The 25,500-nt window shown below is 44.7% G+C and overlaps 1 protein-coding gene across 1 annotated transcript in view; it reads left to right on the top strand.

Annotated features, from left to right (window-relative positions):
• F9 (coagulation factor IX) overlaps positions 1-23,509 on the top strand; it is a 31,780-nt gene extending 8,271 nt beyond the window's left edge. The window contains exons 4-8 of the mRNA XM_045805119.2: positions 1,317-1,430; positions 9,566-9,694; positions 11,917-12,113; positions 20,989-21,103; positions 21,766-23,509. Coding sequence (XP_045661075.1) covers positions 1,317-1,430; positions 9,566-9,694; positions 11,917-12,113; positions 20,989-21,103; positions 21,766-22,313 — 1,103 coding nt within the window. The 3' untranslated portion in view covers positions 22,314-23,509. The remainder of the gene's footprint in view (positions 1-1,316; positions 1,431-9,565; positions 9,695-11,916; positions 12,114-20,988; positions 21,104-21,765) is intronic.
• The last annotated feature ends 1,991 nt before the right edge of the window (positions 23,510-25,500 follow it).

Raw genomic sequence — 25,500 nt, 5'->3', positions numbered from 1 at the left:
AAGGGGCAGAGGGGACAAGGTCCAATCTTTACAGCACGCAGGTTTTCCAGAGAGGGACTGTCTCTGACAAAGGGACAGGAGCCCTTAGTCAATGGGAGCTGGGTGCGTACTACTGACGGAGAGCGTGACCGAAGAGCCTCTCCTCCCCTGAGGGCAAGCAACCTTCACACTAGAGGGGGGGTTATGTAAAGTAGGACCAAGAATGAGAAATTTCTCTCTCATCGCCCCCCTTTCTCTTTCTTTCACTCTTAGGTCATCTTTACCTCTTACTCTTGCCAAACTAGCTCATTTTTTTTTTCTTCAGGGTTGTATCTCTTAGCTCAAAGTATGTACCCCTCTCCCTTCTGGTTCTATTCATTCCTTTCTCCCATGGCTGCCTTAGAAGTATGGATTGAGCAAGGGCTTTCAGAAACCAGCCTCAAAGGATCCCTTCTCATCCTGACCCTTCCCCTCTTGCCTATTCCTTCCTCCTGGTTTCCTACCACGGGTGTCTTCTAAGGCTCTCAAGCCCTCCGTGAATGTACAAACCTCGGGAAACGGAGAGAGGAAACACAGCCAACCTATACATAAATAAAGCAGATCTTCAGACCCTTTTCGAGTGTTTATGGGAAAAGCAGTTTCTCACCTGGAACTAATATAACACTGTATGTCAACTAACAAGAATTGAAATACGAACTTCTAAAAAAATAATAAAAATTTTAAAAATTAACACTTTAAAAAAATTTTAAAAAGAAAAGTTGTTTCTCCCTTTACCTAGACCATTTGGGGCCTAACTCAGAGACAGCAGACTATCTTCCGGCAGCGAGAGATGCTTCCGGCGTCTCTTCCATTGTTTCGAACCCTTACTGCATACTGTACTTCAAAAAATTAAATGATCCCCGAAGGAAGTAGATGCATTTGCTCCAAGCTGAGGCTGCCACCCAGCTCAGCATTCTCTGCAAGACCTGCTGAAGTGCAGGGACTGGATTTAGAACTAACCTGTCGTCATTCTAGAAGAAAGGAATGAAAACCCTTCCCCCACTATGCTCATACAGTCCATTTCTAACCTCTGACACTCTTCTTCCTCTCCCTCCTCCTCTTCCCTTGGGTTGCGTAAACTGCATACATGCCTTCCTCAGAGCAATTTCCTACGATGGTAGGAGCCCCACAAGCTCTGTTTCGGTAGCTCTTGGAAACTCAGGAAGACAGGGGCATCCCATAAGCAGCGGCATCCGCGGTCCTGACCCTAAAATCAGGCTCCCCTCCCCGTGAGTCTGTGCACGGAGGCATTCTAAGCAGTTTATTTGCTAATTCACCTTTCTTAACCTGTCTCTAAGATGGAGATCAATGCGAGTCCAACCCATGTTTAAATGGCGGCATCTGCAAAGATGACATTAATTCCTATGAATGCTGGTGTCAAGCTGGATTTGAGGGAAAGAACTGTGAATTAGGTGAGTAACTATTTTTGGATTACTCGTGGTTCCACGTTTCCCTGTGGAACCAGATAAAACTGGGAAATGCAATATTTATGTACCATAATTTTCTCTTAAAAACATTTTCTTAATGCGGTGAAGAACGCTTAACAGGAGATCTATACTCTTTTTTAAAAGATTTTATTGGCTTGTGGTGGAGAGAGCATGAGCAAGGGGAGGGGCAGAGGGAGAGGGAGAAGCAGACTCCCCGCTGAGCAGGGAGCCCCACGTGGGGGCTGGATCCCGAGACCCTGAGATCATGACCCGAGCCAAAGGCAGACGCTTAACTGATGGAGCCACGCAGGTGTCCCAGGAGATCTATACTTTCAACAAATGTTGACGGGTACAAGGCAGCACTGCTCACTGTAGGCACTGTGCTGTACAGCACATCTCTAGAACTCCCTCGTCTTGCATAACTGAAAGTTTATACCTGCTGAATAGCAGCTCCCCATTTCCCCTTCCCTCGGCCCCTGGCAAGCACAACTGTATTCTGTTTCTGTGTGTCTGCCTATTTTAGACACCTCAAATAAGTAGAATCTTGCAGTATTTGTCCTTCTGTGACGGGCTCGTTTCACTTAGCGTAATGTACTCCAGGTTCATCCGTGCTGTTGCATGTGACAGGATTTCCTTTTTTTTTTAAGGGCTGAATAATATTCCATTCTATAAAGCATATACTTTCAAAGCTTATAAACATTTATTTGGTCCGTAGTCCTGGTTTCCTGGATGAGTTCAAGAAACTATAGTAAGAGCAATAATAATAACTGGTAGCTAATATTAAATGGTAATGATACTGCCGTCACTTATTAATCCTCAATCTGACCATATGCCCTCCGTACCGTTATTACCCCCATTCTGTGCAGATGAGGAAACTATAGCTCAGACAGCTCAAAATCACAGAGGCAATAAATGGTTGAGCCAGAACTTGAACTTCAGTTAGTCTGACCAAAACCCACGCTTCTCCTATCCACAAAGTGCAAAGAAAACTGAGCCCATAAAATTGCTTGAACTCATGACTAAATCATTATCAACATAGGCAGTGGAAGTCAATGAAATATAGAATTGAGATATGGTGAGGCCAATTTTCCACAAAATAGGTACTTCTCTGCACATACTAACCACTTCACATGTGAAATTTGTTGACAAAAATCAGATCTCATTCCTGAATTTGACTATATGGATTACATTGAAAGAGTACAGCCACTTTGGAAAACAGTATGCGGGTTCCTCAAAAAGTTAGTAGAGCTACCCTACGACTCAGCCATTACACTACTGGGTATTTACCCCAAAGATACAGATGTAGTAAAAAGAAGGGGCACGTGCACCCCAATGTTCACAGCAGCAATGTCCACAATAGCCAAACTGTGGAAGGACCCGAGATGCCCTTCCACAGATGAATGGATAAAGAAGATGTGGTCCATATATAGAATGGAATATTACTCAGCCATCAGAAAGGATGAATCCCCACCATTTGCATTGACATGGATGGAACTGGAGGGGATTACTCTAAGTGAAATAAACCAAGCAGAGAAAGACAATTACCATATGGTTTCACTCATTTATGGAACACAAGAAATAGCAGGGAGATCGGTAGGAGAAGGAAGGGAAAAATGAAGGGGGGGAATCAGAGGGGGAGATGAACCATGAGAGACTATGGACTCTGGAAAACAAACTGAGGGTTTCAGAGGGAAGTGTGCCTGGGAGGGATGGGCTAGCCTGGTCAAGGGTATTAAGGAGGGTACGTATTGCATGGAGCACCGGGTGTTATAGGCAAACAATGAATCAGGGAACACTACATCAAAAACTAATGATGGGGGCGCCTGGGTAGCGCAGTCGTTAAAGTGTCTGCCTTCGGCTCAGGGCGTGATCCTGGCGTTCCGGGATTGAGTCCCACATCAGGCTCCTCCGCTGGGAGCCTGCTTCTTCCTCTCCCACTCCCCCTGCTGTGTTCCCTCTCTCGCTGGCTGTCTCTCTGTCACATAAATAAATAAAAATCTTTAAAAAAAAAAAAAAAAACTAATGATGTACCATATGGTGACTAACATAACATAATAAAAAATTTTTAAAAAGGAAAAAAAAAAGAAAGAGTTACATAGCAAATCTAGGAGCACTGTGCACCTTTTCTCCTCATAGCCTAGAATTTTTTTCTCCCCTGGGATTTTGGCCATTGGAGTAGTGTATCCCCATGTCCTTCTCCTACTTGCTTATTATCTCTGGATGCAGGATTACTGGTATTCTGGTTGTGAAAGGCACACCATGCTAATAACAGATTCTCTGTCTTCTCTGAAACTCCAGAAGAATGGAGATGCAATCCTAGGGAAAGAATTCAACAGCACAGGCTACCTGACTAAGGGCAAAGAGTAGAAAATTGGCAGGACTCTATTAAGACTTTCTAGCAACCCACCTGACACACAGATGAAAAAGGCATAAAACAAAATGAAACTCGGAAGCTGCGGTTGTCCTACAGAGAAAGGAAAAAAAGTCATCTGTAATGTTGTTCAGAAATCCTTCGGTACTCAAGAGAACTCCACTGATCATCTTCGTTTGAGATCTAAAAGATAAAAAAGAATAGAAGATAACACAAGGCAAAGGTGGCAGGGCAAAAACATTTAAAAAGGAAGAAAAGAACGGATGCAGGTGGATGAAGTGGTGCCTCTGGCTTGGGCTCCCATTCCCTCGGATTGCCCAGCATGGGGGCAAACCAATGCCGGGGTACCTTTCCTGTGGGTGTGGTAACTCGCTCAAGATCTCTGCCGCGCTACTTTCATCTGAAAGGTTCTAATTTCACATTCAGATTTCCGTAGATACATCTGATCCTGCTATTATGGAAGCCTACGGAAATCTTTGGAGTAGTTACTCATTATCAGCTTAAATAATATAGCCACTGGAGCTGAGGGAATGAATAACTCAATTAGTCTCAGTTCCAAATGAAGAGCACACTGTAGTGGAGTATAACTGTAAGTAGCCTTTAGCAGGTGCCTGGCTGGCTCAGCCGGAAGGGCGTGCAACTCTTGATCCCGGGGTCGTGAGTTCAAGCCCCATGTTGGGTGTAGAGCTTACTTTAAAAAAACAAAATTAGGAGCAATTTTTTAAAAATAGTGTTTAGCATTAAATATTCCTAAAAGTCTTTAGTTTAAAATGAAGGTATTGAATGGAGGAGAATTACCCTGAGGAATGTAAATATAAGCACAAAACTTCTGTAACAGGGTTTGCCAACCGTGTGAGGCTGTGGGCCACAGGGCAGAAGTGTTAAGTCTACAGCGGCCACCCCCTCAGCCCTCAGGTTCCCTACACGATGGTTTGGGAAGGACTCTGCTCTTGCAACTGCGTCTACCGCCATTATCTGGCCTCTAGGGAGCATGGATCTCCCCTAGCATACCTGACCAAGGTCGGGAAAAATCCTCTTGGGGCAGTTAGTTCAGAGACAAAGCGGGAATTCTCTCAAAACTCTTTTTAGACACTAGAGGAGAGCAGACGCATATACAAACTCCCATTTAAGCTGGTGCTTCAAACTGATCTGTAGACTGACCTCAAAGGCTGCTAGACAACACAGTTTATAGAGCATTGAAGCCCCAAATTTCTTGCCTCACCCTTGTCTTGGAAAAAAAAGGAGGGGGGATTCCCACTGTTAAGATTTTGTTATTTGCCTCTTCCTGTGTTTATCAGGCTACTCTCTGGGAAAAAGAGGTACAAACCTTCAGGGTGTGATTTCTAGTTAAAAGAATAATGAATTGGCTACTGTGTCCCTGTGGTTAGAATAATGACCACGATATGTCCCCATTTACACATCACGTCTGAGGCCTTTCCAGATAGACGAAGGTCTGTAAGAACTTGGGTCATTCCTGTCCCCTCTAGAGAGTACAAGAGGCATCTTGATACCCACAGTAAGACAGGAGGGAGAAAAAAAATCACAAGCACATAAACACTTTTTATACCTTGCTGACACGTTGTAGACACCACACACTTATTTACTGAGTATTTCTGTGGAATGGAGAAAAAAAAAAAAGAAAATATCTTGAGTTTAGCTGAATACCAGTATATTCTATGGTAAACTTGTTAAATAGAACATCTTTTGTCTGAGCTTTGGTTTTCACATCACTGAATATATGAGGCAAGATGAAAGCAGAGGAAAATAAAGCAGAACAGGAAAACTTTGGTCATAAGCATGAGCGGAATTAGAAAGAGGTGTTTGGGTAAACATGAAGGGGAACAGGAACAGATGCTTTGAGAGGTTCAACAGATATTCTAGGCACAGAGACCAGCCCCGGGACCAGGGAGAACCCATAGCCAACACAGTGCTAGACACCTAAATGCTCAGGAAAGCATGATGAATGAGTCCCATAGTGACTGTTCCTTAGATCCTGGACTCCAGACCTCCCCACTGGAACTCCTTGTGCTACTATTCTATTTCCAGAACCTTGAGTCCTTTCTCTGAGAGCAAAAGACTGCTGATTGAACAGCAATATTTCTCACTGCACACACAACCCAAGCCATGAAGAAAAATCAAATGAGGAAAATGGTAGACAGGTCTAGTAACTTAGCCAAGGACACAGAATCAGAATTGGGGAAACCACACTGAGTTTATTCATTCCCGTTGTACGTGCCCTAAACCACACCAGGCTGCACCTACCACCTACCTCTGTTAACTCACCACAATCTCATATTGACTGAACACTTTCTTTTTTTTTATAATAATATTTTTTATTATGTTAGTCACCATACACTACATCCCTGGTTTTTGATGTAAAGTTCGACGATTAATTAGTTGTGTATAACACCCAGTACACCATGCAATACGTGCCCTCCTTACTACCCGTCACCAGCCTATCCCATCCCCCACCCCCCTCCCCTCTGAGGCCCTCAGTTTGTTTCTCCGAGTCCACAGTCTCTCATGCTTATACAGGTGGTATTTGATTTGGCTGAACACTTTAGTACTGCTTTATAACAACAAAATGATAGCCAATGACATGAAAGGAGCCAGGGATATAATCATGAGTAAGGAGAAAGGTCTTTAAAAAATAAATACAAAGGACCAGGTCCCATCTTCTTGGATCACGCACTTAGTAGATTATTGGCAGAACAGGTTAAAAGCTCAGACGGCTTCCTTTGCCTACCTGGCAATAGTTGATTTGCCTCCCCTTAGTTCCGGAAGTGGCAATAAGGAACATGAGCAAATTATTACACTAACCTACGCCAGCCTATGTAAAATAGAATTCGAAAATTGAGATCCGACACTCAAAAATCCATAATATACTCCAAAACCATAGAGTCATTCTGTTCGCCTGGACTCCCCCAGAAAAAAAAAAAGAGTCTGTGCCTCGAGCTTATTTATTAGGGTGTGCAATCCTAGGGAGCAAGAGTCAGGGACAGGGGCGTGAGACAGTGAGGAAAGGAGAACCGGTCATAGAAAGAGTCATCTCTCCTCATCTGCAACTGATCGCTGGATCTCCTGGGACTGTTTTCCAAGGAGCCATAGGAACTGTCCTCAGGACAGTCCATCTGTCAGGGGAGAAGTGGTGAAAGAATCTGTCCATCAGCATCTGTCTCCCAGTGGTCAGAAGTGTAGCCGAGGGGCCGTTAACTCCCCCACATCTCCAGGTTGTACTCGCTGGGGGGCCCGCACAGGTGATGCGACATTCCATGCCTCAGCATCAACAGGAAAGTGTCAAGGTAAGAGGGGAGAGGCACAGAGGGCATATACGAGCCAAGGCAATCCAAGGCTGCACCTGTATTAGGTCAGAAGTCGATGCAGAGCGGATGGCCACAGCGCTGGCAAAGACACCCGTGAGGCTGAGAGGAACTAAGGTGGCGCATAGCAGGTGTCTAATATAGGCACTCTTTCTCAAACTTTCCATGTTCTCAGTACACCACCAAGTGAGCATTTCTCTTGAAGGTGGTACTGGTGTTGAACAGCTAGGTAAGGGGGAAGGCATCTCCTATCCATTGTGTTCCTGTGCTGCTCTAGAGACAGCCTGTTTCTCTTAACTCAGCAGGTCTCAGCTGGCCAGCCCCGAACCGTGCTACTTCCTGTTATTGAGACTGCATAGGAGAAACAAAGGGAAAGCACGGTAATTAAAAAATACAAAATAAGGGGCGCCTGGGTGGCACAGTCTTTGAGCGTTTGCCTTCGGCTCAGGGCGTGATCCCGGCGTTATGGGATCGAGCCCCACATCAGGCTCCTCTGCTGGGAGCCTGCTTCTTCCTGTCCCACTCCCCCTGCTTGTGTTCCCTCTCTCGCTGGCTGTCTCTGTCAAATAAATAAATAAAATCTTTAAAAAAATACAAAATAAGATGGCAGGAATAAACCAAACATATCAGAAGTCGGAGTTCATGTGAATTGGGGTTAATGGCAATTTTCAGTCTGGAGTTAAAAATCGAATTGTATGCTGTTGACAAAAGAGACACCCAGAATAAAATTACACCAGGAGGCTAAAATAAAGGGACATAAAAAGATTTTCAGGTAAATGCTAACAAAAAGAAACTGGTGAAGCAATCTTAATGTCAGACAAAATTGATCCCAAGACAAAAAGGATTACAAGAGACAAAGAACACCACTTCATATTAATAAGGGAGATTGTATAGGGAAGTAGAAAATGTGGGCCACCAGAATGCTCATCAGTGCCCACACATAATGTCTTTGGCATTTAGCCACCTTAAAGGACCTGATTTCATCCTCTTGTGTTGATATATACCCACCTCAGCCAGCTTCAAGTGTGCTTAGATAAACTGGATTATATTAAAGCTATGAACTTCAGTGGGGCGCCTGGGTGGCTCAGTCGGTTAAGTGTCAACTCTTGATTTCAGCTCAGGTCATGATTTCGGGGTCATGAGATCAAGCCCTGCATCAGGCTCCACACTCACCAGGAAGTCTGCTTGAGATTCTTTCTCTCCCTCTAACCCCCTCTCTAAAATAATTAAACAAATCTTAAAAAACAAAAAACAAAAACCAAAACTATCGGAGTGCCTGAGTGGCTCAGTTGGTTAAGCGTCTGCCTTCAGCTCAGGTCGTGATCCCGGGGTCCTGGGATTGAGTCCCACATCGGGCTCCCTGCTCAGTGGGGAGTCTGCTTCTCCCTCTCCCTCTGCAGCTCCCCCTGCTTGTGCTCTCCCTCTCAAATAAATAAATAAAAATCTTTTAAAAATAAATAAAACTTAAAAAAAAACCTATGAAATTCTATTTAGCAAACTACACTATTTTAGGACAAAAAGGCAAGTCGGAGTGGGAGAAGACACCAGCAATACGTATGTCCAAGAACTGGAACTCTCACACACCGATGCTGGGAATTTAAATTTGTACAAGTATTTCAGGAAACTACTTGGCAGTATCTACTAAACCTGAACATATGATCCAATAATTGCGCTCATAAGTATATCCCAGTATTCATGCATGTGTTACCAAAAGGTATGTGTTAAGAATGTTCGTTACAGCATTACACCTAAGAGCCCAAAACTGGAAACTCAACTCAAATACTCATCAGCAGTAAAATGGATAAAAACAGTAATAGTTACACAACAGAATGCTACACAGCGTGCAAATGAACCACCGCTGTACAAATAACAAGGATGATTCTCACGAAGTGTTACATGAAAGACACAGAGGAGTACATATCGTGAGCTTCTATTTATATAAAGTTCACGAACAGACAAAACTCCCTCTTAGAATCTGGCAATGGATGGCAACTTTGGAAAAGAGGACCAGTGTAGTGGTGGAAGGGGGCACTGGGAGAGCTTCTGGGATGTGGAGAACATCCTACACGTTGATGGGTTTAGTGTTCAAACAGGTGCACACACTCTGTGAAAATTCACCCGGAAGTTTTGAGGGACTTCTCTGAATATACATTATCCTTGAATAAACAGCTTCTTAAAATTGCAGTCCCAGGTTTAGTGAAAGTAGAATATCCAACCCTTCAGTTGATGCCGAATCAAATGTATCGCTGCCATTTTTCTGCCTTATTGAGAAGTTTATCTCTCCTTCTACTCTGAGCTCGAGGCTCCCAAGCTTCTCTCCGGGAATGCCCTCTGCTCATATTTGACCTATACGTGAGTCAGTGGTTTCATGTACTCTCGAGCAATGCATGCGGAATGATGCTATTACTGTTGATTTTGCTCTCTTTCAGATGTAACATGCAACATTAAGAATGGCAGGTGCAAGCAGTTTTGTAAATCGGGCGCCGACAATAAGGTGGTCTGTTCCTGTACCACAGGGTACCAACTTGCGGAAGACCAAAGGTCCTGCGAACCAGCAGGTCAAAATCTAAATAAGTTTTGTGTGGTTTTTTTTTTTTTTAACTTGGGGAGATCCATCCTCCAAATCTATATTTGAACCTTCAGGGCATTTTAACTAGCCTACATACTTCTATAATCCCTATTTGTTTCTACTTCCTTTTGAGATCATAGAAAAGATTAGTAGCTTGAACTGGACAATTTGCCAAATGGCATCATCATTTTAAATAGAAATGCTGTAACTGTCCTCAGTCTGAATTCTTTTCCCTGTCCCTTTTTTTCTGACTTTCAGATCATGAAGCAATTAATCTGGGTGATTTCTGTGTATTTGTAATTCATCGAGTCAAATTACTGTAGTAATCCCAGGCCATCAAAGATACATAAATGATTGACTGATAGGCTTCTAGTACAAGGAATGACGAATGTTAAGCCTGATTCTGTCAGGGTGTGGCCGGCTTACTCTGAGAAGGTTATTTCCTATCCTTGGGTGTCGGGCTGAGTTTACATGCTTGGCATCAGAATAGTTCCGACGGCCATCTGTTTCAAGTTGTGCCAGACTGTCCAACACAGTCAGTCTGTACAGCAGTGGACACAACAATGCTTCCCAGTCATGTCAAACAGGCCACCGCGTTGACAGCTGACTGGTGCATTCAGAACCCCTCCACTCCACACTCCTATTGCTCTTCTCTGAAACGAAGGCAATAGAAACTTTGATTAAAAAAAAAAGTAGACTCTGCAGGATCAATTGTATTTGATAAATGAGGGGCCTTTTTTGAAGCAAACTAGATATAATTTCTTTTGCATTTTCAAAGGCTGATATTAAATTGGTACACTAAATCATGCACCATTCCTCTGTAACTGGGTTCGATACCTATCTCACCAACGCACCCGGCAGAGGAAATTAAAGAAAGGACCAGAAGCCAAGAGTATACACGCTGCCGCAACTAAACCGAAGAGTCTGGAAGGCTTCAAGGACCTCCCCACCCATCCTTCTGCCCGGTTCTTCACATGCACAGCTTCACAGCTAGCCCAGCTCCAGAGAAGATCTATATGTTTTAACCTTCAAAATCTAACTTCCAGTGTAGGCAGATGGCATAGTAGCTAAACCCTTATAAGCCCTTCTCTGTTAGAAGAAGAAAAAAAAAAAAGAATTGAGAACCACCTCTAACCATTAAGTGTTATATTTGAATATAGCCTTATCCTTAGCAGAGTAAGTAGGCCAAGCCTAAAATAAGTTTTGCTGTCTTTCGATAGTAATGGTCCCTTTTCTCTAGCCATTGTTGATGATGTGTATTTATACATAAGTATTTTGAACTAATTTCCTGTTTTCCCAACCACATGGTGACTTCATGATACTTTGCCGCAGCCGGTTGCTATAGAAATGTCTGTTAGAGGGAATGTGGCTAGAAGGAAAGTGAGAATGAAAATGAAATGTGAAGTGACTTTGCTTGACTACAAATTTTCATTCTGGTTGTCCCCAATGTATCAGGAGATGGTTTCTTGTCTTTAGGAAATAAACAGACCCAAGGTAAAAAGTTGGCCAGTTCCCAGGCGGATGTGGCTATGATAATCATATTAGTAATTTCTTTGGTTAAAGGGGTTTTTTTTCAAGTCATCTCTACACCCAACGTGGGGCTCAAGCTCGCCACTCCAACATCAAGAGTCGCACGCTCTTCCAACAGAGTCAGCCAGGTGCCCCAGTAATTTATTTCGTTAATACTTAACCAAATTAAATAATTAAGTCATGATTTCTTCCCAGCATATCCCTAATTCCACCTTGGAGTCTAGAAGGCATTCTAGTCTATGAAAGAAAGCCTGGCTCACAATAAGCAACAGAAGTCCCGTTTACCTAATTCTAAAGTTAAAGTTACAGGGCACCAGTCATCAGATTCCCATTTAGGGACAGTACTTGGGAGTAAGAGTTTTCAGTAAAGAAAAAAAAAAAGTCATTAGACTTTATAAAACTCTTACAAAATTTGATTCTGGAACACCTCTTCTATTTCCGTGAAGATGATGGGTTCCTGAGCCAAATGTTCTTTTCATGAAGGGTTTGAAAACTTTCCATGAAAATAATGCAATTAACCTTTTAGTTTGAGACTATATTCATTGATTAGATTTTTCCAATATTGATGGGCCTGCTTCTCAGAAGTGACAAGGACAGGCCTCATTCTCGATTTCTGTAATACATGCTCTGCTTGCCAATGGGAAATATCAGAATACTAATTTTTTTTCTCCGTGTTTCTAGTGCCATTTCCATGTGGAAGAGTTTCTGTCCCACACGTTTCTACGACACGCACCCGTGCTGAAACTTTTTTTTCCAATATGGACTACGAAAATTCCACTGAAGTGGAAAAAAATTTCGAGAACCTCACCCAACCGCTCAACGACCTCACTCGAGTTGTTGGTGGAAAAGATGCCAAACCAGGTCAATTCCCTTGGCAGGTACTCTATATTAATGGTGTGTCAAAACTGGAGCCCAGAGGGCAAGGGACAGGCCAGGTGGGGGCTGAGGCGACGGCAGTAGACAGGCCTACTGAGGTGAGGGAAGTGTTTAGGCAAGTTTCAACACTGAGCAATATGAAGAAACCCTAAGTGGTGGGAAGCTAGTGAAAGAGAAGTCCGGGGACAGCTACCATACAAGGTCAAGGAGAGCTTGATGTCAAGGAAAGCATAGCAGGATTCCAGAAATGCAACTGGGACATGTGGAAGTGAGGTCACAGGTATTGGGGTTCAGGGTACTACTTCAGCTCGTGGGAGAACTGGTGAGAGAAAGTCTCTAGGCCCAGAGAAACTGGATTATTTTGAAGGGATTTTTAAAAATTTATTTATTTGAGAGGAGAGAGTGAGATAGAGAGAGAGATCATGAGCAGGGGTGAATGGTAGAGGGAGAAGCAGACTCCCCGCTGAGTAGGGAGCCTGGTGTGGGACTTGATCCCAGCACCCTGGGATCACAACCCGAGCTAAAGGCAGTTGCTTCACCGACTGAGCCACCCAGGCGTCCTTGAAGGGATTTTTTAAAGGACTCACGTAGGAAGGAGTAAAGCAAGAACTGGGTTAGTGGAACTAGGGTCTGAAACAGGGGCTTGGTCCAAGGCTCAAAGTGTGCTAGCATCAAAATCACCTGAAAACTTGTTAGCAATGCACAGTTCCGTGCCACACCCCAGACCTACTGAAGCACAGTCTCTAGGGGGACGGCAACTTGTGTGCTAGTTAACAAGCCCTTTGGGTGATTCTGAGGCATACTACAATCTGACACCAAGGGAATCAAACACCAAACAGTAAACTCAGGGCACCTAGTCCCACATTTCTCCAGGTGTGATCTGTAGACACATGAGAATCACCTGTGCACATTTCTGAGGCAACAACCAAGAGCTAGATTTGTAGCAAAACTTGTAATTGACCCAACGGCTCAAGTCTAAGTGATTGCATCTGAGAGAAGAAGGGGGCCCCAGAGGCCAGGAGCCAGGCTGGTCCTTATATGAAGTGGTGCTGTCCAATAACGTAACTACTAACCACGTGTAGTTATTTAAATCCAAATAATTGTCATTAAAATTAAAAATTCATCTCAGGCACACCTGCCACATGTCAAGTGCGCAATAGCCACATATGGCTGGTGGCTATGGTACTGGACAGCACAGATACAGAACACCGCCATCACTGCAGTAAGTTCTATTGGACAGTGCTTATAATAGCTTAGTCTAATTCAAAACTCCCTAGTAGCCACAATCATATGATTTTGTGGCTATCAGTCCAAAATATTTTCTCTACTGAAGTTTGAATTTTTGCCATCATGGACCAGGAGCTTCAAAGCCTTTTCAGTCATCAAACCAGTAACAATTTAAGCCAGGATCAGGTAAATGTCCCAGGTTTACCACCACTGGAATTCTCTGAAACTACGTATCTATTCAGGATTCTTCAGAATGCCTGACATTTTCCAATATAATGGGTGTTAAGGATATTGAACATTTGCCTGGAAGGTAGGGATCGGCACAGACATTGTAGAGAATGGTACTGAAGGGTGGTAGGCCCTCACAACCAAGGTTATATCTTCTGTTCTTTTACTGTGGCTTTGCTTTTTTTTTTTTTTAAGATTTTATTTATTTCTTTGAGAAAGAGAGAGTGCACAAAGAGGGGGCGGGGCAGAGAGAGAGGAAGACGCAGACTCCCTGCTGAGCAGAGACACCCCCCTCCCCCCCGATATGGGGCTCTATCCCAGGACCCTGGGATCCTGACCCGAGCCAAAGGCAGACACTTAACCGACTGAGCCACCCAGGCGCTCCACCTTGGCTTTGCTTTAAAGAATATTTGTGGGACTTGATCTTACAGCCACGAAAATACACTGTGTGTTCCTTGATCCCCCCTCTATCCCCTATTTAGGCATCCTACCAGCACTGCTTCCCTCATCCACCATGACCTCTTCCTTCACTCACCCACATCTCTATTCTCCTTCATGACTCTTCATAAGAATCATCTCCATCAACCTTTCTTTGAACAATCACTACTGGATCCAGCCATTCTAATTACGTTTTCATTCTAACATCCATGTATCAAATTCTATCTAATTTTACTACTTGTGTTCTTATGCATTCTCATTATGTATCCAACTTCCATGGATAGGTGGTTGGAACAAAAGATCCTACTTTATAATAATTACCTTCCTTGGGGTTGTGGGACATAAAGCAGTCCCTAGAGTGGAGAATCCATAAACCTAGATGTGTTTTATTAGCTAAAAGATGACTTCTCTTTTAAAAAACAAAACAGGATTAAAAAATATCCCAGGATGCACACATTGTGGGCTTAGCATTGTCCCCTTGTCAACCCAGAAATGAAATTGGCAAACACACTTAAATAAGAGCTAAAAGGGGGTGGGGGTATAAAGTCATCTCAACTTAGTCACATAATCTCTGCATTCTCCACCCACCACCTTTAAGCCAGATGCTTGCCAATGTTTTAACAATGCAAGTCTTTCCTAATAGAAACTTTAGTAACTCTAGCAAGCTATTTTTTTTTAAGAAGAAGAAACTATTAGATGATGGTTGCAGTTGTAACAAATCTTTTCACGTCCTCATTGCACACTCTGTGGTTAGCACACCTGTTGACGCTTTCCCTCCAAGCCTAGCTAAGATCGTTCGGAACGCTCAAGACCGCTCTTGCACATGCGCACTCCCTACCTCACCCATATGAAGTAGGATTTCTGACTGCAGAGGCAAAAGCACTAAGTTTTCGTCTTTTTCAAAGGTGAAGAGCTGAGCTCCTTTCTAGAGTCCTTGAGAAAGACCCTGTCATACTTCCACACTGTTTCCTTCTCACCCAAGGGCTGGCTCTCCACGCTCACCTCCACCCACTTCCTCACAAAAGGTTACTGGTTTTCAAAAACAAGAGATAAACTGGGCGTACAAAAGTCACTTTCCAGGATGAAGCAGGAAATGAAACAAAGAATCTCTCCTGTGTGGTTGAGCCAGCTCCACAGCCACGCTAATCTGCAAGGTGGAACGATTTGATTTGATTGCAGGCTAGACTGCAGTGCACCTGCTGCCGCCAAGGCATCAAGAGAAAGCGAGCCACAGCTGGGGTTTCCGTGCCCAAAACGGTACAGCTGTGGCCCAGAAAGATGAAACGGGTTAGGAATATCACCCAGAAAGGATTCCAAATCCCCAGGCTTCCTGAAAGGGTGGGGGGCGGGGGATAACGCGACCACCTGGGTGAACAAACCGCACAAAGAAGATGCACAGGGAGGTCACCTTCATCCGCAGTCATGAACGGCGTCAAGCTGGAAAGGTTTAGCGCGCTAAGGACAAGGACTAAGGGAGCTGTCTGCAAGAGCTAACGGGCCACAGAGGAAGGGAGAGGGCGCCTTTTTCTTTGAGGGTTTAGGGTGAAAGTTAGAGGCAGGCAAGCAGATTCTGGTCCCGGGTAAGAAAGTCCTCTCCAACCCCAGGGTTGGCTGGGCAGTTCCAGGCGGCAGCTTCAGTTGTTTGTTGAACTGTTAACCTGAAGAGCCGGGGAGGGCGCGGGCTGATAAACCCGTGGGGAGAGTGTCAAGGGCCGCGGTCCATCTGGCGGGAGACTAGAGCAAACTGGGGGACCGCTGCCACTCCATTAGGTTTGAGACCGTAAGAAGTGAGGGTTCGCCTTGCCCCTAGCTCCAGCGTGGTGGCGGCCCTGTTCAGTCCTTACCTTATTCGAGAGCTCTCCCTTCAGCTTTCCGGCCCGAGGTGAAGCTGCACTGGGCCGGCCCCCTGCCCCGGGGGCTTCCCATAATCCCCTCCGGTCCCAGCCAAGGCCAGCCCCACCCCCGACCCCTAAGGCCAAAGGCGCAGGTGGACTTGCCTGACCTCTATCCTGCAGTGGGGGAGGGGGGCGGCGTGAGTGAGGCCAGTTTCCTTCATTTTCCCTCCAGATGGCCCGCGGGGGGCTCAGAGCCTCTGGAGAGCTCAGGGAGATGGTGCAGGGACTCCGCAGGGACACTCCAGGAGCCAGGAGAGGAAGCTGGAGGGTGACGTGCACTACACAGGGACAGAAAGGATAGTTCCTAGAGTCGCTATTATCCTTAGAGTGGAAAACAGAAACAAGACTCAAATTTCATACAGCTACATAGGGAAGCCATGCAAACCTTTGAACATCAGAGAAAAAGGGGAAATCAAAACACCTATACTATGAGACCACCTTCATCAACAGCTTAAAAGAGAAATTTGGGAAAGCAACATGTTTTGGCTTTCTAAAGCTTTAATCTGGTTTTGGTCCCTTGCCCTTGACCCTGTCAGCCAATAGTTCTGGGCATGCACCAACTTGCCCCAAGAGCTCCTCCCGCCTCTTCTGTTTTGGGTTTGGATCTGTCTGGCCTTGAATGTGAAGTACCTGGTCTTTCTATTTGCTGTTTCATCATGGGCCTCAGCTCTGTATGAGCCGTGATTATTCTACATTTAACAATTTGGAGATCATTCTACCAGATTGAAAAAATGGAATACAATGGAAGCCAAGTGGTTAAGCTTTCCTTAACCTTATTAGGTTGTATCCTACACGATGGACAATATTCAACTGTTTTAACCAGCAAAATGTCTTGAGAAGCAGTCTGTCTATTCCATATTCTGTTCTTGGCCTAAACAATCTTTAAAACATCTCAGTGTTTTTCCCAGTCTCAGCTTTCCTCAGCTTTGGCCTGAAGCTATCCTTAAAGATCCCCGAGCTCTTGACCCGCTCAGCTACCTACACACACACACACACTCAATCCTTTCCATCGGGTGAAGACACACCCCTATGGTGGACAGCATGCAGTTACCATATGTATGAATCAGAACTTTTTCTTTCTTTCTTTTTATTGGAAAGGGGGAGGCCTGGGAGAAAGATTTTATATGAAGGGCCTAAGACTATAGATATGTCTTTACCTGGAAAAAGTAATCCTCAAATGATAAAGTTTCAATTAAGAGAAACATGACATATGTAACTCACCCGGCCCCACAAAACTGTTTTGGACAGCACATTTAGATAATTATTCTCTAAGATGGATTGATGAAAGCTATTTCAACGCCGAGTTTAGTTAACCATTAAAAATGAAAAAGAGAATGAGCATCCCCTCTGTGCCCAGAAAAATGAAGTCGGGCCGATGGCTGGCGAATCACACCTGTGGGCATAGTAAGCTATACATCCTGCAGAAATGGTTTTGCTTTTTATATGAGAAAACGAGTATGCAAACAGGAAAACAATATGTTATTGTAAAGCTGGGGGTGGCCAGGTAGAGAGAGGAAGAGTTCACTAAACTCCCAGGGAAAGGCCAGATTCAAGGGAAAGTTTAGGAAGAGAAGAGCAGGGTGACAGCTCTACTCTGGGCTGGCATTATCAATGAAGAGCATCCGAAGAGATATGTGAATGTGTATTTTGTAGATGGGTGTGGGTGTGTTTGGTGTGCATCTGTGTATGTGTCTGAAAGAGAGAAAACAGGCTCCTATTAGGATAGGACAAACATGAAAAGGGTTGACAGATCAGAACTTGGATGCCTCGCTCAGAACATATGCTTTCACATTTTCCCCCTCATTTTTCAAAGTGATGTCTTACAAGAACTTGTCCTTGGCCAAGCACACAGCTCATCCCCAAATAGCTCATATTTACATAGCTGCGATCTTGCGGTAGCCAAGCAAACATTCCAAAATCTAGTCATTTGTAATATCTTTAAATGCAAATATATTTTAGGGCTTTTTCTTGGCAAAGATGTTTGCTAAAATTTCTAATACCAATCAGGGATTGGCAAAAAAAAAAAAAATGCTCTTCAGGCTCAAAAACACACAATCACATCTCTCAGCCACCCACCAGAAAGGAATAGAAGCTCCAGGCAGCAAATCTTTGGCAGGAGTCAGACTAGCTCCATCACAGCCTCTGTGCCCAGGGGCTGTGGATATCATTCAGTCTGGCCTAACCAATCCATTCAGCTGAGGATGTCCAGTGACCTCTAATATAGAGGAAAAGCACCATTCTATCACTGCACGTGAATTCGTAACTCCAGTTACTTGAACGGATGTGTTCAGATGTGACCATTAGGACGGTGTAGGACAGTGTTACCCAAAGTTGCTTAGTGATAAAAATCACCTGGGGTCAAGGCCAGCTTCATGAGTTTGTAAGCGGTGCACCTGCATGAGGCCTCGCTTTTGTAAGTGTCCCAAATTTGGAGTTTAATGCTTCGTGTTCTGTAACTCGAGTCTGATGAGACAGTGGGGCAGCCATGCGCTGGGAGCTCGAGGCGTGGAAGCTGTAATCTCTTGGGAATCCCGCCTCCACTGTCGGTTGCTGCAGTGGGCCAGTGACAAGGGCAGATTGACTTACCTTCCCCTGCTGCGACATGGGGCTGGTGGGAGAGGGGACCTGGCAGACAACGGCATTTGTGCTTGCTTGCCAGATAGCAGGGTGCAGCTCCTGGGCACCTGTTAGTGTCTGCACTCTCCCAACAAATAGCCCCCAGGCCTGAGAAAGCATGACATTAAGTAGTAACATTAAAAAACACCACGGGGGCACCTGGGTGGCTCAGTCGGTTAAGCATCTGACTCGTGATCTTAGCTCAGGTCTTGATCTCAGGGTTGTGGGTTCAAGCCCCATGTCGGGCTCCAGGCTGGGCATGGAGCCTACTTTAAAAAAAAATAAATTTAATTAAATTTAATTAAAAACCCCTTGGGGCGCCTGAGTGGCTTAGTCAGTTAGCAGCTGCCTTCCGCTCAGGTTGTGATTTCCGGGTCCTGAGATGGAGCCCCGAGTTGGGCTCTCCGCTCCGCGGGCAGTCTGTCCCTCTTCCTCTCCCTCTGCCCCTCCTCCCTACTCGTGCTTGCTCTCTCTCCTTTCTCGCAAATAAAATAAAATCTTTTAAAAAAACAAATAATAAAAAAATAAAAACCCTATGATAGATTGCAAGAGACCAGAGAAGAAAGAAAAAAAATTGTATTTAAGTATTTTCAATGGCATGTTTTTTTCCTGGCTTTTGAACAAGGGGCCCCACATTTTCATTTTGCACTGAGCCCCACAAATTATGTAGCCAGTTCTGTGTGGACTGAGCACTTTTAAAACATAAAGGTCACAAAGCCTTGGAAATTCTGAAACAGAATTTCTCAAATTTATATGCATAAGGATTTTCTGGAAGACCTTCATTTCCTCCAGTCACACCCACCAAATATTCTAGTTAAGTTCCGGTGGGCCCCCAAAGCTGCATTTTACAAGTATCCCAGACGATTCTACTGCAGTTGGTCCACCGACCACAGCTGGAGACATGCTGTGCTCTTAGGAAGCTAGATTCTGAAGCCAGGCAGACTAGGGTGTACATCCTACCTTCGCTGACCTTAGAGGAGTTAATGTACACGTCTAAACCTTGGTTTGCTCATCTGTAAGTGGATATATTACTATCACTCCACAGAGTGCTGTATGAAATGCACATAAAACACTTAGCCCAACGATTAGTCCATAGTAAGCAATCAAGAAATGTTCAAAAAAACTCAAGAAAACTGTTAAGTCTGGGTGGTGGTGGCTACACCGGTGTTTATTATTATGTGAGTTTTCCTATGTTTTCACAACTTTTCAGAATAAAAAGCAACAGCTAGAATGAGAGAGAAGGCTAAAGAGTGGAAACTGGGGTCCGAGGCTCGCAGGGAGTCAGCCCCAGAGGTCTCCGGGCAGGAGGCTCATGCTTTGGCGTCCACGACCTAGTAGGGGTTCACTAGAACATGCACCAAGGACCTTCTCGGACTCACACTTAAGGGCATTGACCACTTTTTCCCCTTAGTTTAGAAACGGATGCATGTCTGAGACGAGGTGTGCTTTAGTAAAAGGGCATGCTTCCCAAGAGCGCGACGGCTCCTGCGTAGGGTTTAGCAAATGTTCCGTGCGCCCTCTAGTGTCCATACTTCTCAGCTTTCTTCCTGGAGAGGTGGCTCAAGGCCCTTGGGCACCCTGGACGTGAAATTCTCCAAGTTGATCTAGAGACTGAGGTGGTAAACATGTTCATGGTCCACTCTGGTTATACAATAAATGTACAGATGAAAGAATGGATTGGCCTCTTATCTAACAATGCCCAGGCTCAAACCAGCATCCGAACGCCTCAGTCCACTTCGCCCCAGTACAGGTAAGGACAGAGGCAGCTTCCACGTCTGGCCAAGGGGAATGGAATATGGCTGGGGGAAGGGAAGGAGTGCGTGTGTCCTGCTGTTCCTCACTGCCCCAATGGCCGTAAGCACAGCTCCTCTAGAGCTCCCCCTGGCTCTCCTTGCACATTCTCTCCAAAAGTTACAGAAATGCTAAGTGAAATGAGTCAAGCAGAGAAAGACAATTATCATATGATTTCTCTCATCTATGGAACATAAGAACTAGGAAGATCGGTAGGGGAAGAAAGGGATAAAGAAAGGGGGGTGATCAGAAGGGGGAATGAAGCATGAGAGACTATGGACTCTGAGAAACAAACTGCGGGCTTCAGAGGGGAGGGAGGTGGGGGAATGGGATAGGCTGGTGATGGGTAGTAAGGAGGGCACGTATTGCATGGTGCACTGGGTGTTATACATAACTAATGAATCATGGAGCCTTACATCGGAAACCGGGGATGTACTGTATGGTGACTAACATAATAAAAAACCATTAAAATTAAAAAAAAAAAGAGTTACAGAAATGGCTTGTTTTGATTGCGCTCCAGGAACACTAACTCATCTGCAAAGCTGACACTCTCCAGAAACACTCCTATTCTGCCAGCACGTAGAATCAAACTTTTTTGCCCACTCCTGTCAACAGCACCTGTATTTATTTTGTCCTGGATCCATTACCTTATGTAGTAAGTTTCATGGTTTTGTTTCCACAGGTCCTTTTGACTAGGAAAGCTGATGCATTCTGTGGAGGTTCCATCATCAATGAAAGATGGGTGGTAACTGCAGCCCACTGTATTGAGCCTGATGTTAAAATTACCGTGGTTGCAGGTAAATGAACAAAAAAGGATAGGAAACTGCAGTATCACTAGCTTTTCTGTATGATTGGTGCATATTTTCCTAAGGTCTACTAAGTTCTTTGCGAAATAAGTTGCGCTAGTGCTAGATGAGCCATATTTCCGGACCCTAACTTCTTCCATCCTCCAAGCCCCACCCCGCCTAGTTCTTTTGGTGTACCTAGATTCGCACCCATCTCACAGGGGTACAATTAGGTATGATGTGTGCATTTCCCCACAGGCTGAGCCTTCCCCAAAGCCATGTGCTATCATTCGCCCTTGTACCTCCGGTGCCTAGCACAACCTTTGAAGGAATGACCCAATGAATATATTATCTATGCTCAAAAAAGGGGTAAAAATCCTTGAAATTTGGAAAGTCTGGGGTAATCCATGCCAAGTAGATTCATCAGCACCTAAACAATGTAAGGTTTGTACCAGCATGGGAGAACAAGCCAGCTCCACGATGGTCCCGAATGGGTTTTTGGTCTGAAATGTATGCATTGGCCGTCATTACAGTTTTTCCAAAATCCTAGCAATATAAGATTGAGATTGTTGACACGTGGCTGCCAGTTAATTCAGGGGTGCCGAAAATCTTGGCCGATCTGTTTCCTCATGTGTAAGTCTCCCTGTGACTCAAGAGAAATTTATTTTCCGTAGGTGAACATAACACCGAGGTGAGGGAACACACAGAGCAAAAGCGAAACGTGATTCGCACTATTCTTCACCACAGCTACAATGCAACTATTAATAAGTACAACCATGACATCGCCCTTCTGGAACTGGATGAACCCTTAACGTTCAACAGCTATGTAACACCTATTTGCATTGCTGACAGGGAATACACGAACATCTTCCTCAAATTTGGATCCGGCTACGTGAGTGGCTGGGGGAGAGTCTTCAACAGAGGGAGATCGGCTTCAATTCTCCAGTACCTTAAAGTTCCACTTGTTGACCGAGCCACATGCCTTCGCTCCACAAAGTTCACCATCTATAATAACATGTTCTGTGCTGGCTTCCATGAGGGAGGTAAAGATTCATGCCAGGGAGATAGTGGGGGACCCCATGTTACCGAAGTGGAAGGCATCAGTTTCTTAACTGGAATCATTAGTTGGGGTGAAGAGTGTGCAATGAAAGGAAAATACGGGATATATACCAAGGTGTCCCGGTATGTCAACTGGATCAAAGAAAAGACAAAACTCACTTAAAGAAAATGACGTATTTCCAAGGTTGACATATTTGAGGTTGAAACTGGACAAGGTCCTTTACTAACCACTTGCCTCTCTCTTCAGATTTGACGTATACATTCTATAAATACTGCTTTTTCTTTTTATGGGGAGAAATCTATCTAGAATTCCTATTTTACTAGAGTACGTAGAGTAGAAAATGTAATCACTAGAGAAATGTACTGTGATAGGAAATTGTGACCATTCCCACAGGTCCAGCCCTTGACAAACCTGCAGCATTGCATGTTCCAGATCTTTCTTACCTCTCCCACCAAAATCATCAAAATGTATTCGATCTATATCCGGGATATTTGGTCTAGTTCATGACGAGGCCAGCACTGCGCTCAGAAAGGAAGAACACAGGAGCAACTGACAGGTTGAAACTCACCAGGAAACGCTAATTCCTTTTCTGTACTTTTATTCCTGCTTCCTCTTTCTCTTCCGTTTCCTCATCCCGAATCAGTTTCTCTCTTCCTCCCTCTCTCTTTCTCTCGCTCCCCCCCTTTCCCTACGTGGTATTAGAGGAGGGAAGGGGCACATCAGACTGTTTCACTGCTGTCCACAGTTATACATGTCTATCAGACCCAGATTTGCCTTCAGTTTGGTCTTTGACTTGCTTTTCAGAGCACAGGGATAAAGTAAGGTGCCTGAAGAACTTGGAGGAGAAGTTCCTCTGAGAGAGTCATGTTATCAAAACGCATACCTCATGGAAGGAATGACCCATCAGAATAATTCCCTAAGAGCTTGTCATTATGTTGTGATAGAGGTAAATAAGAAGGGTGACATCAACTCACGTGTCTCGTCCCCCATCTGAAAAAACGTTAACAGAAAGGGAAAAACAGTCAGTCACTTTGCAATCTAGAGCTAGTCACAGTCTTCAAGGAAGAATTCCTCAGTGTGTCTCCAATACCATCCGGGGCTAAGGAAAAAGTTGCCCTAGACCAGAGAACATAAGCATCATGTCTCCTAAACTAGCATATCCCCACAGTGGAGAAGGGTGTGCCGGGGGCTCGCGCCCCCTTTTCTGCCTTCATGCCCTCCATGCAACTGTTCGATGATAATTAGGCCTTCCGTACTGAATCTTCCACAGGGTTGCTGACCAACCTACACAAGTACTTTGATGTGTTCGAATGCCTCCCTTTGTGAATTAATAAACTGGCGTTCTGGTTCATACCACAGCTTTTCGTGAATTTGGTTGATGCGAATCAGACATCCTGTATTTCATGATATGTGAGACCACTGACAAAATCATGTTTGGGACCGCTTTCACCCCATAAGGGGCTCACCCCCAGCCAGGCCTCACTCTTGCTGATTTCTTTCAAGTTCTTCTAGTTAATACCTTTTTACTTTAGTCTTTCAAAAAAAAGTACCAACTAATGTATTTTCAAATTTCTCAAAAAGCATTTCTTGCTGCATTATTCATGGAGAAGTACTGTGAACACCACATTCAGCAGAACACTGAGCATAACGTGTCCCTGCGCAATAGGACACATCACAGCTTTGATGCTCTGCCGTCATCTGGCTTTCATATGAGGCGGTGTGTTCTGTGCCCTGGAGAGGACAGTGGTCTGGATCCACCTGGGACAGAATCAAGTTTAAATAGCTGTGGATATGGCCTTGAATAAATCACTCCACATTTGGGGCTCTGATTTCTCCATTTGTACAATGAAGGAGTTTGACAGGATGCTCTCCAAAGGCCCTTGTTGACACTGGTAGTCTGTGATTTCATGCTCTTTCATTCCTTCATTCAACAAATATTCAAGGACTGAGTACTGTGTGCCAAACGTCAATGTGTTCATTAAATTTGAATCCACATTTATGTATTTTGTCAGTTAACTAAAATAATATATATATAAATGGCTTTGTCCATGCCTGCTACATTACTACCCAGTAGATGCTCAACCAGTGTTAGCTGCATCTGAATCCCTGTTTATCCCAGAGCAAGATATATACAAGATATATACAAGGTATATACCAGATACTCTTGTATTGAGTATCATGAAAGGAGGCCATAATAAATAACAATAATGAATGCGACTGAGGTTTTGTGAACAAACAAATCAGTTCTGCTATTGTTACCTAAAAGAGGGAAAGAGAGGAGACACAATTGTCTGCCTTAGGTTTGAGGAGGATAAGGATTCACACAGGAAACCAAGTTACTTCATATTTGAATGATTAAAGATCTGTAGCCCCCCAGTTGGTAAAAGGGTGCCATTGTGGCCTGGTTGCCATGGAGACCACCCCTGACAAAGGCAGTGATGGGGGGTGGCTTTACACCTGCTGTTGATGGGTCTTCCCAGTGGCAGAGAAAGAAGATCCTGGGCCCATAAAGCTCCGAGCCACAGTTATCCTTTTTCCCGTGAGCTCAGCCACAACTGGATTCATCACGAGCCACCTGCAGCACTACACACGTGGGGCCCCTCAGCCCACCTGCGAGCCAGCGACTTGGGAGCCAGGGCCTCGCCAGACCTCCTGGGGCATGTGCAGTCGCCATGGAAGAATCATTAGTGCTTTCAAAATCGCTGTAGCTACTTAACCTAAATGGGCGGAAACATGCTGCTGCAATATTGGAAGTGACAGATGAAAATAGAGCTCTTGCTGAGTGAAGAAAAGTGTGTTAATGCAGTGCAGTCATTGTAACTTGCTGCTTCAGTAGGACTGGGTTTGGTTCTTCGGAAGATTAGCTGTTTTGTGATGGCAGGAACAGAGGACTGTCCAATTTGCTCTGTCAAGGGAAGAAGAAAGGGTTTTCTCCCCCACTCTCGTAAACCGTGGCAGACCAGTTCACAAAGTCACTTAATTGTAATTTCTGAACAACTCCCAAAGGCTTGCCGTCCAATTTAAGAACGTCAGAGCTGCAAGGGCCCTTAAGACACCATCAAAACCACTCTGCCCATTGAACAGAGGAGGCGGTAGAGGCCACGGCCACGCCAGAGTCACGCAATGGCGGAGTCGGGACTAGAACTCAGGTCTCCTGCTCTGAACCATGAAAGCATATAGTGCATTCAGCTGGAGCACCGTCTATTTTTAGGGCAGCCGGGGACTTTCACGCCGGCGGCCATCCTTTCGGCAAACCTGGGACTGAAAATCGCCTGGAGTTCCTACCCATGATGCTCTACTTGACAAGCAGGTGCACCGACTCAAGACCCACAGGGAGTCTGGGAGGCAG

This window comes from Ursus americanus, chromosome X (assembly GCF_024610735.1).
Source record: "Ursus americanus isolate L20-20 chromosome X, mUrsAme1.1.p, whole genome shotgun sequence".
Taxonomy (NCBI): Eukaryota; Metazoa; Chordata; class Mammalia; order Carnivora; family Ursidae; genus Ursus; species Ursus americanus.
This window is presented reverse-complemented; position numbering and strand designations above follow the sequence as displayed.